Source organism: Rutilus rutilus (assembly GCF_951802725.1).
Source record: "Rutilus rutilus genome assembly, chromosome: 11".
Lineage (NCBI taxonomy): Eukaryota > Metazoa > Chordata > Actinopteri > Cypriniformes > Leuciscidae > Rutilus > Rutilus rutilus.
Window position 1 is genome coordinate 30658243 of NC_140216.1, and position 24950 is coordinate 30683192.

Below are 24950 nucleotides of genomic sequence, written 5' to 3' on the forward strand. Positions count from 1 at the left end.
GTAAATGTCGCAGTGGGTCCTCACTTTTCACATCTGATGTAATTTGGTTTTTCTTGTTTATGGAGATTTGCAAAATTTCATTACTAAAAATATTCCATAATTCTTTAATCACACCCCTGGAACACGACAGAATGGGGAAATTATTGCATTTATGATCAAATGATAATGATGAATCGTTAGATGAACCCAGACAGCAACATAGTGTGTCGGCCCAAATCCGGCCGTGTGGAATCCATGTGTACCAGATGTGGGCCGGATCTGGGCCGACAATATGTTGCTGTCTGGGTATATTCATAACTTTAGTTTATCTGTACATTATTGTCGTTGTACAGGTGCAATTGCTCAAATGTGTTTTGTATTTGGGTCTCTGTGATAGACATTTATAGTGCCCAGATTGAACAGTTCAAACAAGTGCGTTCTTACTTCAAATTGTACAAGATGTCCTCGCCTACTAGTTCAGTGAGTGTGTCATCAGTGCCGATAAAAAAATCATTGACTTCAGACATTCCAAGGCCACTTTTAGACAATCTTTCATAAATCGGAAGAGGCTATACTGTCGCCATCTTCATAATGGCCCTGTGTAATAAAAGAACAGACTGAATGGGCATACATTTATGTATCTATATATTCAAAGGATGTTCAAACAGACTAATAAACTGTAATGCAACACATTCATAACCACACAATAAGTGTAACAGCATTATGAATGATTCATGGATTTTTGTCCACGCATATCTAGTTGAATCATGCCTTGGTGTCTGTGGTCTCAGTTAGTTATTAGTCATTTATTATGTACAGTGTGCATTGAGTGAAACGTACTGTCATACTCACCAATTGGATTGATTGAATCTGTCATCTCCAAAAATCCCATTACCAAATCGATCATATTCAAGGGCAGCATTGTCAAAAAGATCACCAAAACGCTGATTTGCCCAGCTTGATAAAGAAGAGGAGTTAGTCATAGGTATTACAAGATAGCAGTCACAAAAACAGTGACATATTACCTATATTGGTATATATAACTATATATGTAGGTGTGTGTATGTGAGTGGGTATATATGCATGTATGGTTGTATATGTTTGTAGTAGGTCTATATGTATGTATGTATGTATGTCGCAATTACTTTGGATTACCTTTAACCGTCGCTATATGATTTGTATGAAGGGCTTTAAAGGCATGAACCACACATATTGTATATAGCTTATAAGTATGTCATAAATTATTATTATTTATTATTATTATTATAATTTTTTAAAATATAGCTTATATTATGTATATTATATATATCACAATCATAATTACAGAATTTTGCCTTTTTTTTTTTTTTTTCTTCTCCTTTCTACTCTTCTCACCCTATACCTTGGTCTCCTGTCCACACCCTATACTCTTTCTTTCTCCCCCTCGGCAAGGTCATGACAGGACCCAACGGGTCTGTAGACCAAGAAGGGACTGGACAATATGTGACACCTGGCTTGAAATGCATACCCTATGACTACAATTGATGGTCATAAAAAAGAGGGGGGGGGGGGAGGGGAGGGGAAGGGAGAGGAAGGGGGGGGGGGGGGGGATTTTTTTTTTACTTTTTTATCCAAGCGCAGGCAGAGACGCGACCGGGTCATGCTCCAATGATCCGGAAGGTCCGGCCAATGTGTTTTGGTGAGCCCTTCCAAGACATCTCTTAAAACGGTTTTACCCGAGTGCAGGCAGAGACGCGACCGGGTCATGTACTAATGATCCGGAAGGTCCGGCCAATGTGCTTTGGTGAGCCCTTACAAGACCTCTTGGAGTGGAAGGTGCATGTCCACATTCCACTGGAATAGTGCATAAACAGCAGGAAATCAATTAAACCATGCAATAGCCATTTTAACTCTCTACCCTCCCCATTTTAATTTCTATTTTCTCCTTTCTGTTTTTCTCTTCAATCTATCCCCATCTATATCCTCTTTTCTCTGCATATGCCTCTATGTATGTATATACTGTATGTTTATATATATATATATGTGTGTGTTGGTCCGACACTTGTTTTTTCCGCATTTATACTTGTCTATATTTATTTTTTGCTGTTGCTTTCTTTATGTACTTATGTATTGTATTGTTTGCTTAATAGAAAGAAAAAAAAACAGTGCCATTGCTCTGATACAGTTCTTGTTTCAACTGTGATGCTATTTCCACAGAGAGAAAAGCTCATAACCCAAACACAACTTCCTGAAATCTTGAGACCTTTCGTGTGTTTTTCTTTACCAGGCAGCAAACAGCTGTAAAATGGTATTACAACTGAATTGAAATGACAAAATTTATACATGTGATATTTCCTTACGTCCAGACTTGAAGTCCTGTCTCTGGGTTAGTAATCATGTGATATTTTTCAGTGTCTTTCAACACTCTTAACTCCTTCCATTTCCTGCAAAACAAAGGACTCAAAACTCAGTTTATTACACAGTTTCTTCTGTATATTCATCATTTCACATTTTGCTTTATTTAAGACTACCACCCGTATCAAATATACTAATATGATGATAGTCTTACCGTACAGCAGCTAAATACTTGTTATGGAATGGCTGGCTCTCAGTGTATTCCAAAAGTGTATCCCAGTAAAATGCAAGGACTCCAGAGGCAGTTCTATGAAACACAGTCCGTAAATTACAGAATAACTTTTATTAACAAACATATAGCTTAACAGCTCAACATTTTCAAAGATGAATACGAGAACATGAGAGATGTATCTACACAGCACAGCTGATTGGTTGCTATTGCATGAAGCGGCCAATGAGCTTGCTGCTCAAACATCCAAATACTTGGCACTGTTTGCTGTTACAGTCTGCAGCGCGCTTTCAGAACCCTCCCCCTTCCCCAGCTCCACCTGTATAGATCTGTGAATGTATTAGCAGTAGCAAGTCTCGGTACTTGCTCTGCAGCAGCGTAGCAGATCTATTCCGCCAAGACCAAATACATTAACATTGCCATATCCATTACCATGCAAATCCCTATTAGCATACCAATCTCCCAAGAGTTGTCATGACATTATGATTTTTATACTGTACAAACTGAATATTTATCCCCTAACCCTAGCCCTGAACACATCCCTCACAGTACATTTTTCTGCATTTTTAAATTGTCAATAAAAAAAAAAAACCTTCATTCTGTATGATTTATAAGTTGATTCCTCATGGGGACCAAAATATGTCCCTACAAGGGTTTTCTGGTATTAAAATCCTTGTTGGGAAATTTTACCCCCATAACGAAGGATATACCAGGACCACACACACACACACACACACACACACACACACACACACACACACACAGTCTTGCTGTGTGTCCTTACCTCAATGTTATCAGAAACTCATCCTTCTCTGTCTGCCTCTCTAAGGTGGAAATTTCCATGGCCTTCTCTTTGACCAGATGTATAGCCATTTGTGCTCTAAAAAGTATTACTGAGAATTAAATGATGGCCTACAAAAATCTACATTTGTCATCTGAGTGTATTTGCATGTTTTATGGTACAGGAAAAAAGGACCTGCATGAAAGAAACAATTGAAATGCCAGAAGTATCACTGATTTTGTATGCTTTGAACCAGCAATGCATGACAAAGCAGGTCTTACTCATCAAAAAGTTGACTGAAGTCTATCTTCCCAACTTCCAAAGCAACTTTTAGGATTTCAACCACATGAGGCTGTGCCATCCTGTTAAAACAAAGAAAACAACGTCCTGTAAACATGAAAAATAACCTGTTGGTAACGCTTTACAATAAGGTCTGATTATTAGTATTTGTATTAGTATTAAATACTTAGTATAGTATTTATGAATCTTTCAACATTAGTTAAAAACACAATTGTTCATTGTTAGTACATGTCCATTAAATATGAACAGAAACAACTTTTGAAATGAATAATGTATTAGTAAATGTTCCACGTTAGTAAAAAGATGTGTTCAGGTGAAGACATTTCAATAAAGAATGTTTTTTAAATTTGAGACAAACATCTTACACAACACAAATATAATTTATAATTACATCTCACTTTAATTTAGCATATTTTTAAGATATTTATGTCATATACTCTATATATTTATTTATTGTTTTACAATGGGAAAGAAACTGTGAAAGAAGCTTGAGGTCATACTTCTTGGACAGAAGGTGACCGAGGAACCCCACGGGATCTCTGTAGATCGGAGGAGCTCCTGGAAGGTAGCGTGACTCCACATGTCTGCATTAAACAAAACTAATGAGCTATATGATTGAGTTATCAATGACTGAAAATAAATCTTGAGAAGGTTGATCTGCATGTTAGAGATGGTGTATTTGAACTGTTCAATGGATGCATCTTTATACTAGCTATATCAAATCAAATACTTTCAATCATCTTGCAGGCAAAAAACTACAAAAACATGCTTACTTCCAGAGGTCCACCATTTTCTCTTTTTTGATGATCCCTTCAAACATGCCAAATTCTCTGTAGAAGAACAGTCATAAGTCTTTTGTGACATGAGACCGGTCATATACTCAATGTTTTTCAATAAATGAATCAGCTGAATGGCCCTCATACCGAGAAATCTCATTCTCAGGAAATGCCTTAAGCAGGCGAGACAAACCGTCTCCATAAAGACGACCCAGTCTTCTAAAAATGCTGTTAAACACACATAAACAAATAACCTGATGTTATCATTTGAAATAGTTCAGAAGTAGAAAATATAACAAGAGTTCCTTAAATCTGACATGTTCAGCCTTAGTAATCAGTATTTCAATGTTCAAGATCACTATATAATTATAAAGTGCAAAGCTTTTTGTATCAAGTGGATAAAGTTCTACTTACAGCAGCGCCACTATGAAATCATCATGTCCTTTAACTCTTTCCTCAGCACTGGTCTTCTCGATCAGCTCCTTCACAGAAATCCACAAGTCTTGCAAATCAGTGCTGTACAACACAGGAAACATGAGTTGCGCTAGGAAGGACTGAATTTACACTCCAGACACAGAGAAAAATCTGTAAAAACATGGTCCAATTATAATGTGAAGACATATTCTCGATTACATTTTTCACAAGCCTTTTTCTCGTGTTTTAAAATACGTTTAAATTACAACATTGTGTTGTTTAAGCGTTTAAGAAAATAGCCGTAAACTATTTTTTTATTCTTACAGTGCATATTAACTGTATATCATCCCATTATTTTAGTTTTTATTTTAGTTTTATTAATATAAAACATTTTTATTTTATTTTTTGTAATTTCGAGATTTGCTTTTGTCATTTTATTAGTTTATTTTAAAAGATTTAGGCTTAATTTTTTTTTTCTCTCTTTTTAGTTTGTATCTATTTATAGTTAATTATTTTAGTGCAATTATTTTGCACATAAAATGCAAATAAGTGCAATTAGCAATAGATGATAATTACACTATAAGTATTGCCTCAAAAAGTATTTTCTTTACAATAAGTGCAAATGTTAAAATGTTAAATGCTATTTAAGTTATTTGTTTATTATTTAAATATTGCTATTTAGGTTAATTTTTTTTTATTTCATTTTAGTTTTTATTTATTTCTAGTTAATAATTTTAGTGTTTTAACTTTTCAAACATGCAACATTTTTCTCATATTTATATATAATGTTATTCCAGCTTTATTTCAAATAACGGAAATGTTTTCATAGTTTTATTTTTAATTAACAACAATAATAACCCTGCATCATACATTTCTGGTTTTTACCCCGTTTTGTTGATCTTATTTCTTTCCACAAGTACCTCGGCTGCCTTCTTTAAATTGTCCAAGAATTTCAAAAACCCTTCAGCTCCCATTGTGAAGAGTTTGTCTGCCATTTCATAGTCTTCATCTGTCAGGCTCACACTCTCCACACCTGTATAAGAAATCAAATCAGAATCCACTAAATTATAATTCACTCTTTTAAGAGAGCTGCTGTGTCTAATAAGATATCAGATACAACCGGATTACAACGAATAAAAAAAAAAAAAAAAATGAAAAGAAACATTAGCTTACCTTTAGAGAGAAGAACAGGTAAGATTAAGATGGCCAGTAACTTATTCATATTGCTGTTTCTTTCTCAGAACAAAAACTGAGTAAGAGAAAACGATCACAACATGTCCACTGTGGACTGTCCGTTAACGTCAAGAGTCAAAACCTAGACTGAACTTTATCTCCATTGATATGAACTTTCATCTGTGCAAACACCAACTTCATTGCAATCATGGGAATCGGTTATATGTTAACTCTTCTTTAGGTGACAGTAGAGCAGACAGTGCATGTTTAACTGCCTCTTTTCATTTGAAAGTTTATCAACATCAGGTTTGGGTCAGGTTGATATTTTGGTAACTTTATTTCGACACTCTACTAACTATAAGTAACTTTGCAACTACATGTCAACTACAAGTCATTAGAGTATTAGTAAGACTGTCTGCTTAATATCCGCAACACCCCAACAGACGTTCTACTGACTATATGTAACTTTGCAAGTACAACTAAATTCTACCAACCCGAACAGTTCATTAATACTATAGTGAGAGAAAGTTGACATGTAGTTGAAAAGTTACTCATAGTTATAGAATGTATAAAGTGAAGAATTGAAATAAAGTGTAACAATATAGTAAATAGTAAACTGTATGAATATTTGACAGTAAATATGGTACAATGTCAGATTTTTTATTGATTTTTTTCGCAAGAAATGCAATCTGTCAATATTAAATTGAATGTAGGCCATGAGTTCAATGCACCAATAATGTATGTAGATCAGTGTGAAAGTCCATGGTTGTGTGTGCTTCTGATCAATATTTCTTCAGTCAACAGCACTGTAAAAAAGAATACATTGATTTTATTAATATCTAATTAATAAAAATGAGGCAACAGATTACAAGCAATATTATTAATTAAATTTAACAAATTAGAATTGAGTAATAATTAATCAAATTAATTCCTTAAAAGTTAACCATTTAAAATGAGTAAAATGTACAAAATATCTTTTATTGCCAACACTGAAGACACCTGGTGTTAACAAGCAGAATCACTGAAGGAGAAAACCATCATTAAAGTCACCATTGTGGAGATCAGTGTGTGTTTTAGTTGGGCTCTTGACCTTAAATTATTAACTTTAAGTTTTGTTCGGCTGCTGTACATGAGTTATAACAGCCAGATGAACAAATAGAAAAGATGATCTGATGGTGTTGGTTGTGATTTAACATAATCATTATTTCACAATCATTAGACCTGAATCACTGAACCTCATAGAGAGTCCAATTTATGAGTTAAGTTAACTTTATTAATTACAGCAGTATAATATTTTTAGCCTTTTCAATGAAATCCAAATGATCAAATCAATAATAAAATATAAATAAATATATGTTGTTGTTTTTTTTGTTTTTTTTTTGGCACAAACACACATCAAGATTTTGCGTATGAATCTCAGCAATGGTGACGAACAGATCACCTCTGAACATAAGCTCATTATTTATTCATGCAGCAATGCATGATAGGAGCCATGAATGAGTTTTGATTGGTGGAACCCAGAATGCACTGCAACATGCTTTATAAATGTCACCATTGTTGAGATTCACAGGCTGATTATTGATGTCTGTGTGTCTCCTTTTTATGTAAGAGAAACTTTTTAGAAATTATTTGCCTTACATTGTAAAAGTTAAAAAATATTATGCCGTACAAGGCCAGTGCTGCTATAATTAATATAGTTCACCTAACTCATAAATTGGACTCTATATGAGGTTCAGTGATTCAGGTCAAATGATTGTGAAATAATGATTATGGTAAAACACAACCAACGCCATTACATCACCTTTTCTCTTTGTTCATCTGGCTGTTATAACTCATGTACAGCAGCCAAACAAAACTTAAAGTTAATAATTTAAGGTCAAGAGCCCAACTAAAACACACACTGATCTCCACAATGGTGACTTTAATTATGGTTTTCTCCTTCAGTGATTCTGCTTGTTAACACCAGGTGTCTTCAATGTTGGCAATAAAAGATATTTGGTAAATTTTACTCATTTTAAATGGTTACCTTTAAAGGAATTCATTTGATTAATTATTACTCAATTCTAATTTGTTAAATTTAATTAATAATATTGCTTGTAATCTGTTGCCTCATTTTTATTAATTAGATATCAATAAAATCAATGTATTCTTTTTTACAGTGCACTTATCTTACTAGCTGGTCTCCGATACACAAGTGCAAATTAAATCAAAATCAAAAATACTCATCAAAAATGTGTCCCTGCAGTATGAAATATAGCACCAATAACAAAACTACAAAAGTGATTTTATACTGGCATATATTGGTGAATACTTTTTTGTTACACTGACCACATCAAAATTACTTTTATATGACATCATTTGATGTCAATTTAAGACAAATTGATCTTGAAAATGATGCAGGATAAGCAGGTCTATTTTATCAGTATGTAAAAATTAACAATATTAACACTAGTTGAAAAGAGAAGAAGCCTCCTGATTGGCTGCCTTTTACTGACCCTAAAAACTTTATCAAATGATTCATTTAAATGTTAGTACACAGTAGTTAAAGACACTTTAATATGTGCACATAAGTGAAAATTAACACATGTAAATAGATCCAATGATGTTGATTAATGAGTTCAGATGCTGGAAGATGTGTAACAAATCTAAATAAACAGTTTTTATCATGTAAAAACAAAGTTTACAGTGGAACAAACCTTTTTTTACTCAGTATCTACTAATTTATTTATTTTTTCATTTCAATAACAGCATGTTAAGTACTGTTAAAAATACATTGCTGGTATAATTCTACTTATTGACAGCAGCTGTAATCATATGAAATAATAAAAAAATAAAAAAGGGTAGGCTAATTGTGACTTTTCATCTCACAATTTCTGACTTTTTTCTTTTTTCAATTGCAGGATATAAAGTCAGAATTGCGGGATATATACATGCAATTGCGAGAAAATGTCAGAATAGTGAGCTGACTTTTATTCTTGGGACTTTATAGCTCACAGTAGTTCTGACTTTATTTATTATAAATATTAGTTTATATCTTGCAAATTCTGATTTTATAACTCACAATTGTGAGTTTAGGCTATATATTGCAATTCTGAAAAATAAAAAGTCAGAATTATGAGATTAAAAGTCGTAATTACCTTTTTTTCATTTTTTTTTTTTTCTGTGGTGGAAACAAGCCTCTATACAATCCTGACATTTTATTCATAGGGAGAGTTTACTCCACTAGCATATCCCAGACTTCACGAATCCATTCGTTTGTGAAATCCACTAACTCCTTGAAGACTCTGTGGGAAAAATAAAAATTGTGAAGATTGAATAAAAACGCATATTTATCTACATGGCTTCTGTTCAAATGCAAATATGGTGTGAAAATGATCAATCTTACAAAGCAGTTGAATTAGAATTAGCAGAATTAATAACGCCATCAAAGCCATCAACCAGATCAGTATACTCCTTCAGTTTCACCAGGATCCGATGAATGGCTTGTATAAAGTTCCTTTATGATTTAAACAACAAAAAACAAATGATAACTTGTCAAATATGCAGATTTAGAGCAAAGTATTCATAAATAAATCACTTTTTCTTGTTCCTCTTACTTTGGTGCTTCTTCAAGCTCTTTTCGGGTAAATGCTTCACTTTTCAACAGCTCATTAATGACAGCGCTCCTCACTTGATTCCATTTACTGTCAAATATAAGTTATACCATTTCTGACTGATTATTTGATTGCAAAAATCATACACAAGAACATGCGAAATTTCAGCCAACAGTGTTTCAGAACCAGGCAGTGTTTTAACCAGATTTCCAAGATTTTTTACTGGACATGTGAAAAATAAAGAGGATAAAAGTCCATTTCTTACTTCACTGATTGCTGGAGTTCAGTCTCATCAAAACTGCTGTATTGTTCACTGATACAGCAGTCCCAAATCTCGAGGAACCTTTTCCTAATTACGCTATAGCAAACAAAAGATTATGAGGAGGAATGTATTATATATGCATTACAAAGAGAGCACGAAGCATTAGTCTTCTAGATAAATATATCAAGAACACACAACTTGTCTTAACTGAAAGGTGATCATAAAACAAGATGTTTTATTGTGTTTTTTTTTTTACTTTGTCTTACCGCAAAGGCAGTAATAGTTGATTATCTTCGTTCTTGGTTTTCTCATGTTCAATAACTAGACTAAGATCATTCAAAACGCTCTTATAGAGGTTCACCAAAAAGCTCTCTCTGCAAGACAGAGAAAAACAAATAAAAAAATGTCTTCCTATTTTAAGATTTACATATTAATTCAATACGATATAATTAAACATGAGAAAATTACCTTACCTGTGAGTGAGTGATTCATACTTTTCATATTTCCTTTCAAAAATAAGGTGTATGTGATCTACTCTGTGTAGAAACCTGTTGATCTCGGTAATCCCGAAGCCGACTTCAGAAAGTTTTTCACAAACAGGAAGAGAGTAAACAATAGCGCTTTTGCCAATAGCCCTGAACAAAATGGAGGGATCAAATTTGTTTAACCATTGATTTGTCATTAATATCGCTTTAAATTCTCACAGATGTCTATGAAGTATATCTACATGTTTACGTGTCATTCCTTTCTGAAACAACAGATGAACAACTTTTGAATCACAAACTGCTATTTCCTTAAGCTACTAACAAACAAAATCTAATGTATCAGACACATGGATACATATTCATTAATCATAAATCATGTTTAATTTCTCACAGTATAGATCACTTGCCAGTTAGACTGATTGAATCTGTCCGAACCAAGAGCTTCATTTCCACGACTGTAATATTCCAGGGCCAAGGCGTCAAAGAATTTATCAAAATGAAGTTGAGTCCAGCTAGAAAAGAAAATTGGAATCAGTTACAGTAAAAAGGCACAGTAAAAATTAAAACTCCAGCCCTTTATTCTGATTGGTGGAGCCACGTTCGATGTACATTACTCGACAAGGATACACGTGACCTCATTACTTAATATTGAAATAAATATATTTTTTATGGACTAACCGTTTTATAAAATCAGTAAGCCCTGAGAAGCTGTGGTTTACAGTGAATTTAGATCTGTAAATGTAACGGTCACCAGCTGGAGTGCCCTTGAAAGCCACCAGAGGGCACTCCACACCAGACTATTTATGTAACGTCACCAGCCGGAGTGCCCTCTGGTGGCTTTCAAGGGCACTCCAGCTGGTGACCATACATAATGAGATACAGGTGAATGCAATCAGTGACGATGAGTACGGGATGAGTCACAGCTGACTTATTTACAACAGCGCCATCTTTGATTTTTAATGGGAATGAAAGCTGGGCTGTGAGGGATAGGCCTTCATCTCTTCAATGGGTTGTACTGTTATTTAATGTGCTTTTGGATTGATTTGGATCTCACAGCCTCGCTTTCATCTGTCATGCTCTGAAAAAGGTCTATTGCTTTATTTATTTGTTTTTTTATTTTTTATTATCAAACTGTCCTGGGGGCTGTTCCATAAAAGACGCTTAGAAAAGCGGGGATTAAACTCCAAAACCGGACTTGAATGAGCCTAACAAATAAGTTGGGGCTAAAGTGGTTCCATAAAAGGTAATTGAAGTTCACGCAATCTCACTAATTTGAGCCAGGTTTATCTAGTCTAGATAATTGCGTGTGCACGCGTTTCTGAAGCAGCCCTAGAGGTCGATCGTGGATCAAATCGATCCACCATCAAACAGCGTGTATTTTGTGCTGTTTGTGACATGTTTTTTCCCCCCCTCAGTGCAAAACTTACATTTTACAGTTATATTCTCCATCTGTAAATGTTAGAAAGTCATGCAAATATACCCATTTTGCTGATAATCTTCATATTGAACGAGCGCTGCTGCGCGCATGCGCGCCATATAGGAGCGCAATAATTCTGACTAAAATATACATTTTGCTTGGAAAATTAATATGCGATATTTTATAACACCAGAAATATCTTCTAATTATAATAATTTATCTTTAGGATGTTGGATAAGTTGCAGTGAACTTCTAGCTCATTACACTCATATATTTTATACTTCTAATAAAAAAATTTAACAGAAGTAGCCTAATTCAGGGAAGATTTGTTTTAAGAAACTAAATATATAAAGATACAAAATATAGTTTTGGGTATAGGACCTATGCTACTTAATAAAGATGATGTATACTTATTTAGAATGCTGAGAATTACAGCTTTTAATGCAATCATTTTTTGGAGAAAGCAAGAATCCCCAGTTTTAAATGAGTAGATTTAGTTTCTAAAGTACATTATGGAGAGGATAACATGAAATTAAGAGCAAATGTATACATTTTGAAAAGATATGTGCAACTCTAAAATCAAAGAATATTCCATAAAATAAAGGAATATATATTAGCCTACATTAACTACATTTTCATATAACCCTCCCTCCCTTAGTTATTTGTTATTTTATTTATTGACTTATTTAATATTGAATATTTGATATTTAAATAATATTACTTATGTGTCATTATAAGAGTTTCATATAAATATGTGAATGTTAAATTTAATATTTATTTATTGTTTTTTGTCTTTTTCCCCTTAAATCATATGTAAAAGTGTCTAACTATGTACTCTTTGGTTATTGTTCTAATCATGTGTTTTTTAGGCTATGTGTTGGTGGGTATTATCACAAAAGAAAAAAAAAGTCTTTAAAGGAACTGCCCATTTGTATAATTGTGTTAAATGTGTTTGAATTGAAAGACATAATAAAGTACATCATACATATATATATATATATATATATATATATATATATATATATATATATATATATGCTAAAATATTTGTTAGTTGGACATTAGATGTGCCTTATTTAGAATTTTAAACCTATGTATTTTTATGATAGCAATAACTGTAAAGGGACTATTGTAATGGGGTAAATCAAATGTAGGCTAATATACTGTCAATTACTAAGCTCAGATTCATCTTACCAGTTAAAATGTAGTCTGTGATTTTGTAATTATTTATTTTTAATTTTGTGATTTTAACTTCTGCTTTAAAAAGCTTTTTTTTTTTTAGATCGTGTTCTAATGTTCTTCTAATAATCATAAACATGTACTACAGCTGCCAAACAAACCAGAGAGAAATGTATTCATAAATCTTTAAAACAATCTAATTAAATCTTGGGCACAAATCATTCAGCCAGTAAAAAAAGAAAACCTGTAGTATATATCTATCTATCTGTAAACAATCAGTGAAAAAGGCTCACTCTATGAACACAATACCTTAAAAAAGTGGCACAATGAGATGACATTAATCTATCTAGGTCTATATTGTCTAATTTATCATTGTAGCCTTAAAGTTGATTTTCTGTATACTGTGTATTTATTTTTGGACTAATAGTGGTTAATAAAGTCCAATAATGGTATGAGAGTGTCAGTGGTAGTATCATTGTGTTCTTGTCGGTCAGTGTTAGAGGATCTGTGTAACAGCTGAGGCTTAGCCTGACAGTTAGCCAGGCTAGTTTCCCAGCATAAGTTGCCAGGGTAACTGAGTTTGAACTATTTTAAGTTTGCTTTATGAAACAGAATCCACCGACAATAAGTCTGACTAACCAAAATAAGCCTGGCTTATACTCTAATCTTGGTTTATGGAACAGCCCCCTGCAGAGCGTATCTCCAACCAGCTCCAAAACACATGGCTGGATGAGCTTGAATCGCTGGTTCAGGTGTGCTTAATTAAGATTGGAGCAAAACCCTAATTAAATACAAAGGACCGTGGCACTCCAGGAGGGATAAATGGACATGGTAATGGTTTTAAAAAAAAGATATAAATTGAAAGATCATCAAAATGAATATGAATACTTTCAACAGGCAAATTCCCCCGAACACATCCACCGCGCAATCTCGATCATATTCTGAATTAAGAAATCATTATAATGCAGTCAAAAATAATTTACAGGGAACATAAATAATTACTTTACCTTCTGAATCTTTCGTTCATTTGATCGTTCATGAATCACTAATCCTCTGAAAAAAATTGACTTTCACTCGCAAAACTTTGGCATCCCCCAGGGAATCTTTGCGTTCACTCACAAAACTTTTGTGATGGAAAAGACATGAGGTGGGAGGAAAAAACTATATTTCTCGGGGTAACACAATAGAAGGATCCTGATTGTTCAAGTGGTTTTAATGATAATTATGAAATAGTTGTAGTTGTCTGAAAGGATGTGCAAGAAATGCCATGGTATAACTATTAATTATGTAGTGGTTTAAATGATATTTGTAATATTCAACATTTTGAGCATGTCTTCCTTACTTCAAAAGACCATGCTTTGAATCCGGGTCTAAAAGCACATGATACTTTTCACTTGCGTTTCTCAACTTAATCAGCTCTGCCCATTGCCTGTAACACACAAAATTCAGGCATTTTTTTAATGCTAATTTTACTTTATATTTATCAACCTGTCAATCAGTAGCATAGTCTTACTTCTTAGAATCCAAGTATTTCGCATCGAACGACGGACTTTCGGTGTGTTTCAAAACTTCATCCCAGTAAAAAACAATCAGTCCAGATGCGGTTCTAGGAAACACAGAAGAGAAAAATTGTTATTTAGAGATGTCATTAAGTACAATATTGAAGTTTAGAATTAATATTAACAAAGGTTCTTACCTTAATGATATAAGGAAATCATTCTTCTCTTTTTGCCTTTCCAAAACTGAAATTTCAAAGGCTTTGCTTCTAATCTGATCCATAACCATCTGCACTCTTCGTCGGAGACAACAAGTGGTTAAAATTACACTTTATGAAATGTAATAATTTTTTGTCATGGGCTTATGTGTGCATTTTAGCCCAAAACTTAAGTTTGGAGGACAATAATATAAAATGCATCCATTTTTTGCATCATTAATTCATAGGTGCTATTTGCTTTTAAAAGCATGGCTTTAAAACAGCTCTTACTCCTCATGAAGTTGGTTAAAATCTATTTTTCCGATGTCCACAACAGTATCCACCCCAGCTTTGAGCATGTTCACCAGCCGGGATCTCACCACCCTTTTAAATGTCAAAATACAGAATGTCATCTTTTAATATGCTACACTTAAAAACTACAAGTAAAATAATTTTGTAGTTCAATGCATGTTTTACTAACACCGTGTCAACACTGGATGCGAGCGGCGCAATGCAAAGCGCCAAATGACAACAGAAACCATTCAAATCAGTGGTGTTGTCTACACTGGATGTGGCGCAGCACAGCGCGACATGGATTTGTAACGGTAACTTTTTCAAGATGCGACACGTCAACAGTTGCGTCCGGTGTTGACATGGTGTAATCATCACAGAACCTCATGGGGTGCCTAAAGAGACATGGTGATGGGAAAAAAATTGAGATGGGAGGAAAAAATATATGTCAATGCTTTAGGGTCCCCCCGCAAAAAGTTTTGCGTTCCCCCGAGAAACTTAGTGTTTGGTCACAAAACCTTAGTGTTCGGTCACAAAACCTTAGTGTTCCCTCGCAAAAGTTTTGCATTCCCTGAGAAACTTTGCGTTCCCTCAAGAAACTTTTGCGTTATCCCATACGAAATTTTGCTTTCACACGCAAAACTTTTGCGTTCCCTCACAAAAGTTTTGCGTTTCCCCGAGAAACTTTGCTTTTGCTTGCAAAACCTTTGTATTCCTTCGCAACACTTTTGCGTTCCCCCCAACAAACTTTGCTTTCACTCGCAAAACCTTTGCGTTCCCTCACAAAAGTTTTGCGTTTACCCGAGAAACTTTGCTTTTGCTCGCAAAACCTTTGTATTCCTTCGCAACACTTTTGCGTTCCCCCACAAATTTTGCTTTCACTCGCAAAACCTTTGCGTTCCCTCACAAAAGTTTTGCGTTCCCCCAACAAACTTTGCTTTCACTCGCAAAACCTTTGCGTTCCTTCACAAAAGTTTTGCGTTCCCCCAACAAACTTTGCTTTCACTCGCAAAACCTTTGCGTTCCTTCACAAAAGTTTTGCGTTTCCCCAACAAACTTTGCTTTCACTCGCAAAACCTTTGCGTTCCCTCACAAAAGTTTTGCGTTCCCCCAACAAACTTTGCTTTCACTCGCAAAACCTTTGCGTTCCTTCACAAAAGTTTTGCGTTCCCCCAACAAACTTTGCTTTCACTCGCAAAACCTTTGCGTTCCTTCACAAAAGTTTTGCGTTCCCCCAACAAACTTTGCTTTCACTCGCAAAACCTTTGCGTTCCTTCACAAAAGTTTTGCGTTCCCCCAACAAACTTTGCTTTCACTCGCAAAACCTTTGCGTTCCCTCACAAAAGTTTTGCGTTCCCCCAACAAACTTTGCTTTCACTCGCAAAACCTTTGCGTTCCTTCACAAAAGTTTTGCGTTTCCCCGAGAAACTTTGCTTTTGCTCGCAAAACCTTTGCGTTCCCTCACAAAAGTTTTGCGTTTCCCCAACAAACTTTGCTTTCACTCGCAAAACCTTTGCGTTCCTTCACAAAAGTTTTGCGTTTCCCCGAGAAACTTTGCTTTCACTCGCAAAACCTTTGCGTTCCTTCACAAAAGTTTTGCGTTTCCCCAACAAACTTTGCTTTCACTCGCAAAACCTTTGCGTTCCTTCACAAAAGTTTTGCGTTTCCCCGAGAAACTTTGCTTTCACTCGCAAAACCTTTGCGTTCCCTCACAAAACTTTTGCGTTTCCCCAACAAACTTTGCTTTCACTCGCAAAACCTTTGCGTTCCTTCACAAAAGTTTTGCGTTCCCCCAACAAACTTTGCTTTCACTCGCAAAACCTTTGCGTTCCCTCACAAAAGTTTTGCGTTCCCCCAACAAACTTTGCTTTCACTCGCAAAACCTTTGCGTTCCCCCAACAAACTTTGCTTTCACTCGCAAAACCTTTGCGTTCCTTCACAAAAGTTTTGCGTTTCCCCAACAAACTTTGCTTTCACTCGCAAAACCTTTGCGTTCCTTCACAAAAGTTTTGCGTTCCCCCAACAAACTTTGCTTTCACTCGCAAAACCTTTGCGTTCCTTCACAAAAGTTTTGCGTTCCCCCAACAAACTTTGCTTTCACTCGCAAAACCTTTGCGTTCCCTCACAAAAGTTTTGCGTTTCCCCGAGAAACTTTGCTTTTGCTCGCAAAACCTTTGTATTCCTTCGCAACACTTTTGCGTTCCCCCCACAAATTTTGCTTTCACTCGCAAAACCTTTGCGTTCCTTCACAAAAGTTTTGCGTTCCCCCAACAAACTTTGCTTTCACTCGCAAAACCTTTGCGTTCCCTCACAAAAGTTTTGCGTTCCCCCAACAAACTTTGCTTTCACTCGCAAAACCTTTGCGTTCCCTCACAAAAGTTTTGCGTTTCCCCAACAAACTTTGCTTTCACTCGCAAAACCTTTGCGTTCCTTCACAAAAGTTTTGCGTTCCCCCAACAAACTTTGCTTTCACTCGCAAAACCTTTGCGTTCCCTCACAAAAGTTTTGCGTTTCCCCGAGAAACTTTGCTTTCACTCGCAAAACCTTTGCGTTCCTTCACAAAAGTTTTGCGTTCCCCCAACAAACTTTGCTTTCACTCGCAAAACCTTTGCGTTCCTTCACAAAAGTTTTCCGTTCCCTCACAAAAGTTTTGCGTTCCCCCTGAGAAACTTTGCTTTTGCTCGCAAAAGTTTTGCGTTACCCCAAGAAACTCAGTATTCCCTCGCAAAACCTTTGCATTCCCCTGCAAAAGTTTTGCGTTTCCCCGAGAAACTTTGTGTTCCTTCAAGACACGTTGCTTTCGCTTGCAAAACCTCTGGAAGAGAACGCAAAAGCATTGACATAATTTTTCCTCCCATCTCATAGGTTTTCCTTCACCATGTCCCTTTAGGGGCTCCGTAGAATCTGCGCATAACTTATTGCTGATAATATTTTAAATACAGCATTAAACAAGTTTAAATTAAATTATAGAGAGGTCCTACGCCTTGGCCAGAAGGAAACTGAAGAACCCCATGGGTTTACTGTAGATTGGAGGGGCTCCTGGAAGATAGTATGACTCCACTTCTCTGTAATAAACAAGTCAGATGAATAAATCAAGTTATGAGCAAAACAAAAGATGTTGGATTTGTAAGGCCAGTGCGCAATCACATCTTGGACAAGCACTTTGACAAAGGAACACTGGATCTTGTGTTCTCCACTCTCAATGAACACATGCTTACTTCCAGATCACCACCATCGTCTCGTTTTTAAAGATCTGGCGGTGAATGTTGAAATACCTGTAGAGCACATTCATACGTATTATATTGGGTTTCAGAGAACTTGTCAGAAGTAAACGAGATCTTTGAGTGTTTTAAGAATGTGTAAAGATGATAAAGCTCTTACGGAAAGAACATTTTGTCAAAGATCTCCTTGGTCGTTGCCCCTAATGTAGCAGCAGCCGTGAACGGAAATAATCTCCTGTGAAATAAAGAACAGGCAATATATATTTATTTTTTTAAATCACCAAAAATCCTACATAAATAAAATAAGACAAATTTGTTCTTTATCTAATCATTTCGACAAGTTCTAACTATAACCATGAGATTCTAAAAATCATTCTAACTCATTCTAATTGTTCTAAGTGAATAGCAGAGTGAGTCCACACCACAACTATAACAATAGCGGAAACAGAGGAAAGATATTGGTCTAAATTATTCTTATTTTGTCTTCTGGAATCAGGGTTTAAAAAACAATTCATATTCAGGGACATTATCGATTTAACTGCACTGACACTACATGGTCAACCGTCCACAGCCGAGCAAATATGTGTACTTGTCAGCAACCGAGCAGGGCAAAAGGGTAGATGGGTAGCTAGATGGGTCTAAACAAACATTTATCTGTTAATATTTGAGTGTTTTGTCCATCTTACTGTTGGTGTCATTTCAGGTTACATTTCCAAATTGAAAAATAAAAATAAAAAATACATGTGAAATCCTTATTAATAACGTACATGGAACTAAATTGTAACATACAGTATAGAGATTAGTTTAGCATGAACAAGATGATGTTTTATTCAGTGGTATTTTAGAATCAATGACATACTATAATAGCTTTTTCAATATTTTGAATTTGTATTTGGTTGTGTTTATGTCATTATTAGTAAGCACACTGATGAAGGTAGTTGTTGTTTTTTTTAAATAATGTCTGTAGTTTTATATTTAAAAGTTTTAGTTTATTTGTTCCATATGTTTTAATTATTGTAGTACTTCAACTAAACAAAAATAAGAATGGTCTTGGCAATCAGCTGAATTTTTTAAAGGGTTTATTTGAGTTCTTTATGGTTTTAGTTATAGTTAATAATGAATCTGGTTGTGCCATCTGTTATATTATTAAGAGAAATAAACTGAACCATTGGAAAATGTTATAAAAATGGCATGTCAAAATGGAAATATAAAATCAGATTGAATGATTCTGGTCAATTATCATACAGGTTTATGATAAATTGAGCTAAATAATGAAACCATTATCTTCCATAGAGATGCTTATAGCTGAATTAAAATGGTTTCATATCTGCTAAACTTTTTCTGAACTTTTAAAGTTGCTTTGAGACGATCTTTAAAGTGCTGTATATAAATAACCGTGACTTAATAAATGTGAGACTTGTAAATATCGTCTGAAGCGTCTTAAGGGCAGTACTAAACAAAGCAAAAAAGATCTGTAAACAAAACACAAACAATTCACACCAATCATTATGTTCAAAAGTTTACACCCCTGTTTTGCCTTTTTGAACATCAATGAACGCTTGCACCTTTTGTAATAGTTACGGTAAGTTCGAGTCCTCAGTGTGAAAAGATGGATCCCAAAATCATACAGTTACTGTTGGAAGGGGTTCAAATATGAAGAAAAAAAACAAAGAAGGTGCAGGACCTTTTCTGTAGAACAGGCAGTTTTTACTTCTCAGGACAAAGGACTCATTAACATCTATCATGAAACATCCAGGTAACAACACAGTGTTAAGAATCATGCTAACTTTTCAACTGGTTCTTTTGAGATTGTATTCATGACTTGTGCTTAGAATAAACATAACATTACTATCATTAGTATTTGAGAGCGTTGGACAGACTTACTGTATTACATCTGACTCATACTGGCTCCCGCTAGCACTCTCTTGTTTTACAAGCTCTCTTAATTTTTTTACCCAACTTTGGACAGCGATCCTGTAAAAACAGAAAAAGGTTATGATCAGGAAACTATTGAACCTAGATATCAGTAGCAGACAATTTAAGGTACATTATCCACTGCTGGTCTTACCTAGATTTCCTGAACTGATCATCTCTCACTATTTTCTCTGTAACGGTTATGACTTTGTCCAGGAAGTCCCAAAAAACTACAGTCCCAGAGTTGAGGATTTGTTCTCTTAATTTTGGAGATGATAGATCAGCACTGTCATCTTTGTTCAAAACAAAGACAGAATGATTAAAAACTACAGAGAAACTGGGGGTGAAAGAATTACTACCACAAAAGACAATCCCAACAGTTGTCAATATATCCAGAACATTATTGTTAGAGCTATCACATAAATGCTACTTTTGTCCATTAAAGTTTAAAGGTTGATTTTAATTGTTCGACCACAATAAGAGGGAAAACAACGTACCGTATATGTAGGATAATGCATATAGGGCTAAACCTACATAAAAAAAAACCTTAATCATGTTTCCGTCTTATGCTAAAAGAGAGGAAAAAAAGATGTAAGTAGGCTACTAAACATGCCAGAAATGAATGAAAACCAATGGATGTGTAACGTTACTTTGTACTGAATATTATTGAAGACAGAAGAGACAAACACTTACTTTTTGATCTGCGAGTCTGTGCACACTAAATATCCTTCACTGTCTGACTCTTGGCTTATATGGGTCATTACATGGTCAACCGTCAACAGCCGAGCAAATGTGTGTAGGCTACTTGTCAGCAACCGAGCAGGGCAAAAGAGTAGATGGGTAGCTAGATGGGTCTAAACAAACATTTATCTGTTAATATTTCAGTGTTTTGTCCAGGTTACATTTCCAAATTGAAAAATAAAAAATACATGTGAAAAAATCCTTATTAATAATGTACATGGAACTAAATTGTAACATACAGTATAGAGATTAGTTTAGCATGAACAAGATGATGCTTTATTCAGAGGTATTTTAGAATCAATGACATACTATAATAGCTTTTTCAATATTTAGATTTTGAATTTGGTTGTGTTTGTGTCATTATTAGTAAGCACACTGATGAAGGTAGTTTTTTTTTAATATATATATATATATATATATATATATATAATGTCTATTTTTTTTAAATAATGTCTAGTTTTATATTTAAGTTTTAGTTTATTTGTTCAATGTTTTAATTATTGTAGTACTTCAACTAAACAAAAATAAGTTAAGTTGAAATTTTTTTTAAAGGGTTTATTTGAGTTTTTTATGGTTTTAGTTATAGTTAATAATGAATCTGGTTGTGCCATCTGTTATATTATTAAGATAAATAAACTGAACCATTGGGAAAATGTTATAAAAATGGCATGTCAGAATGGAAATATAAAATCAGATTGAATGATTCTGGTCAATCCGTGTATCATTCGTTCAGTCGTTTTTTTATTTAATATTGAAAGTAGAAAAATGAGAAAACAGTTCCTTTTTCGATTTTCATTTTTTCCAAAACAACGAAAAACAAGAATTCAGCTTGAGTTTCCGTTTTTCGTTCTGATGTAGAAAAATGTATAAACAGCTGGAATATTCGAATTTTACACGTGGGTGGGAATGAAACGCCCCTTTCATTTGATTTGTCAGCCGAAGATCAAACTGTCCCGTCATCAGTTCTTCCTCAGTTCTGCACTGCAGAATAAGAGTCCTCGCGTTGTGATTCTTAACGCGTTTATTGCAACTACATTTCATCTTTTTTTTCCATCAAATAACCAGACTAACATGGCTCGACACAACCCGTAGGCCTACTGGGAAAAACACTAGACAGGGCTTTCTTCTGTGTAGACCAGGAGTTCTCAAGTGCCAGGGGTTTGCTATTTTCCTATTTCCGAACTGTAAAGTCACGTTTTTTTTTTTTATCATGAACCACGCTGTGTTTTATTCTTAAGTGACTATATAATGCATTTTACTTAAAATAATCTAAATGTTGACTTTGAAAAGTAGGTGCGTCAGAAGGCTATTCACTCTATTTTGGTTCATTTTTGGTGTGCGCCAGAAAGATGTTCAAGGAGACTGAGACGCGCTAAAGCAGCGCATCATATTGTTTTCTTTATTTTCCAAAGGCATGACATTTTGTAGTCATTTTGAATGTACACAAATAAAAATATAAATGTTACTGTTTCGAATGACAGAGTATTAAACGACAGAATATTATTATTTCCCCTGCTGAGCAACAAATCCAAGTGATGTCGCCGGCGCATCGCTCGCTCACACAGCATCTCTAGGCTATTATCACTCACTTCTGGCATGGCTAACATCGCAGCCTGTTCATTATTAAAATAAAACACAGTCAACCAAACATATAAAAAGTTATTCTGCTTAATTTAATTGGTCTGTTGTACAATATAAAGGCTGTGCCGCACAGTAGGCTACTTGCTGTTATTCCAAACTCATTTCCATTGCTGTGAAGATGCTGATTTAGCCTATACGTGTATTGGGACTCGACTTAAGTATAAAGCCTTCTTTACATTACTAGTTAGCATCCAAATGTTACATTGCAAATATGGAAACTTTGGACCGAATGAGAGATGCGCGAAACCAACGTCGGTACAGTTTCAGTTTCGATTCAAATAAATTCGTTTAGGCTTGGCGTTTAAAATTGGCAAAATGTTGTTTATAATAAAGGACAAAATAGGCTATTTTTATAAGCTATTAGGCTATATTTTTATTATACGTGGCTACTTATTTTTCATTCTTGTTGTTTTCTGAATAGGCCTACCATTCATTTAAGGATTTGACATAGGCTACAGTAAGGGGAAGTAAAATACGCATAGACATAGCCTATATGTTATTAATAGTGTTTATAATGTTAATGTTGCATTTTATTTACCGATCTTTTACACTATTTCTGAATAGGCTAATAATAAAATGCGTTTGTTTCCCTCTCAACATGACCCGGTGCGCTGCGTACAAGCGCGCACATCTTTGAGATATAAATTAATAAATTTTAATAAAACACAAGGCCTAGGCTACATCATAAAACTCAGAAGAGTGTGTATTTTAATATCTCTGTTGTTCTCTGTTCTCCGGTTGTTAGATAGCCTAGTCAGTCTGAATGTCATGCGTTTACGTTAATATAGAAATATTATATTGTCAATGCATTATTCTTTTCTTTTTGTATTAGTGTTAAAAATATTAAATTTACAACTAATTATATTGATTTATATCTTCATTTATTATTTAAAAAAAAAAATTACTGGGCGAGGGCGACCATGTAGGCTAACCGCCGTCATTTAGGCATACCCAGCTGATGCAAAGCGTAGGTGAATTTATATCTACACAGAAGAAAGCCCTGTCTAGTGTTTTTCCCAGTACGGGTTGTGTCGAGCCATGTTAGTCTGGTTATTTGATGGGAAAAAAAGATGAAATGTAGTTGCAAAAAACGTGTTAGGAATCACAACGCGAGGACTTTTATTCTGCAGTGCAGAACTGAGGAAGAACTGATGACGGGTCAGTTTGATCTTCGGCTGACAAATCAAAGGAAAGGGGCGTTTCATTCCCACCCACGTGTAAAATTCGAATATTCCAGCTGTTTATACATTTTTCTACCTCAGAACGAAAAACGAAAAATCAAGCTGAATTCTTGTTTTTCGTTTTTTGGGAAAAAATGAAAATCGAAAAAGGAACTGTTTTCTCATTTTTCTACTTTCAATATTAAATAAAAAAACGACTGAACGAATGATACACGGATTCTGGTCAATTATCATACAGGTTTATGATAAATGATAAATGTAAATGATCAATGTAAATGTAATTAAATGAAATTACTATTATCGATTTCATTTAATTTAATTACACTTACATTTCAATTATTTTTTTATTACTATTATCGATCGGTTCCGACTAGAGATAGTCGGGATCACCTCTACGCACGGCTTGGGCTCTGGAACCACACTCCTCGAGAGAGAGGATGGACTCTTCACCACTCTGGAGTTGCCCATGGTGAGAGGCGGCGGGCTGGTGTGGGTTTGCTTATAGCAATGTTCCGCATGTGTTGGAGTTCACCCCAGTGAACGAGAGGGTCGTTTCCCTGCGCCTACGGGTCGGGGATAGGTCTCTCACTGTCGTGTGTGCCTACGGACCAAACGGCAGTGCAGAGTACCCGGCCTTCTTGGGGTCTCTGGGAGGGGTGCTGGAAAGTGCTCCAACTGGGGACTCCGTCGTTCTACTGGGGGACTTCAATGCCCACGTGGGCAGCGACAGTGACACCTGGAGGGGCGTGATTGGGAGGAACGGCCCCCCTGATCTGAACCCGAGCGGTGTTCAGTTATTGGACTTCTGTGCTAGTTACAGTTTGTCCATAACGAACACCATGTTCAAGCATAAGGGTGTCCATCAGTGCACGTGGCACCAGGACACCCTAGGCCGTATGTCTTGGACACTCGGGTAAAGAGAGGGTCGGAGCTGTCAACTGATCACCACCTGGTGGTGAGTTGGATCCGATGGCGGGGGAGGAAGCTGGACAGACTCGGCAGACCCAAGCGTACTGTGAGGGTCTGCTGGGAACGTTTGGCCGAGTCTCCTGTCAGAGAGATCTTCAACTCCCACCTCCGGCGGAGCTTCGACCGGATCCCGAGGGAGACTGGAGATATTGAGTCCGAGTGGACCATGTTCTCCACCTCCATTGTCGAAGCAGCCACTCGGAGCTGTGGCCGTAAGGTCTCCGGTGCCTGTCGAGGCGGCAATCCCCGAACCCGGTGGTGGACACCGGAAGTAAGGGATGCCGTCAAGCTGAAGAAGGAGTCCTATCGGGCCTGGTTGGCTTGCGGGACTCCTGAGGCAGCTGACGGGTACCGGCAGGCCAAGCGAACTGCAGCCC

At 35.6% G+C, this 24950-nt stretch overlaps 2 protein-coding genes across 2 annotated transcripts; both read right to left on the minus strand.

The window, feature by feature from the left end:
* On the minus strand, positions 1–6216 carry LOC311299419 (uncharacterized protein). Its single transcript, XM_084422975.1, has 13 exons — positions 5987–6216; positions 5699–5846; positions 4814–4915; positions 4547–4627; positions 4397–4453; positions 4124–4207; positions 3605–3685; positions 3327–3422; positions 2528–2620; positions 2319–2402; positions 832–936; positions 424–576; positions 1–116 (listed from the first exon to the last, which is right to left on the minus strand). Exons 1-12 carry the CDS (start codon positions 6033–6035, stop codon positions 549–551), a joined length of 1008 nt encoding a protein of 335 aa, XP_084279101.1. The 5' UTR covers positions 6036–6216; the 3' UTR covers positions 1–116; positions 424–548.
* Positions 6217–8705: 2489 nt separating this feature from the next.
* Positions 8706–20838, minus strand: LOC311300232 (uncharacterized protein). Its single transcript, XM_084424384.1, has 18 exons — positions 20735–20838; positions 20539–20610; positions 20196–20334; positions 20012–20101; positions 18288–18362; positions 18125–18181; positions 17888–17971; positions 14907–14999; positions 14619–14714; positions 14436–14528; positions 14265–14351; positions 10734–10838; positions 10315–10476; positions 10108–10215; positions 9845–9937; positions 9583–9669; positions 9372–9482; positions 8706–9270 (listed from the first exon to the last, which is right to left on the minus strand). The coding sequence occupies exons 2-18, from the start codon at positions 20594–20596 to the stop codon at positions 9201–9203; spliced, it is 1608 nt and encodes a 535-aa protein (XP_084280510.1). The 5' UTR covers positions 20597–20610; positions 20735–20838; the 3' UTR covers positions 8706–9200.
* Between the last annotated feature and the right edge of the window lie 4112 nt (positions 20839–24950).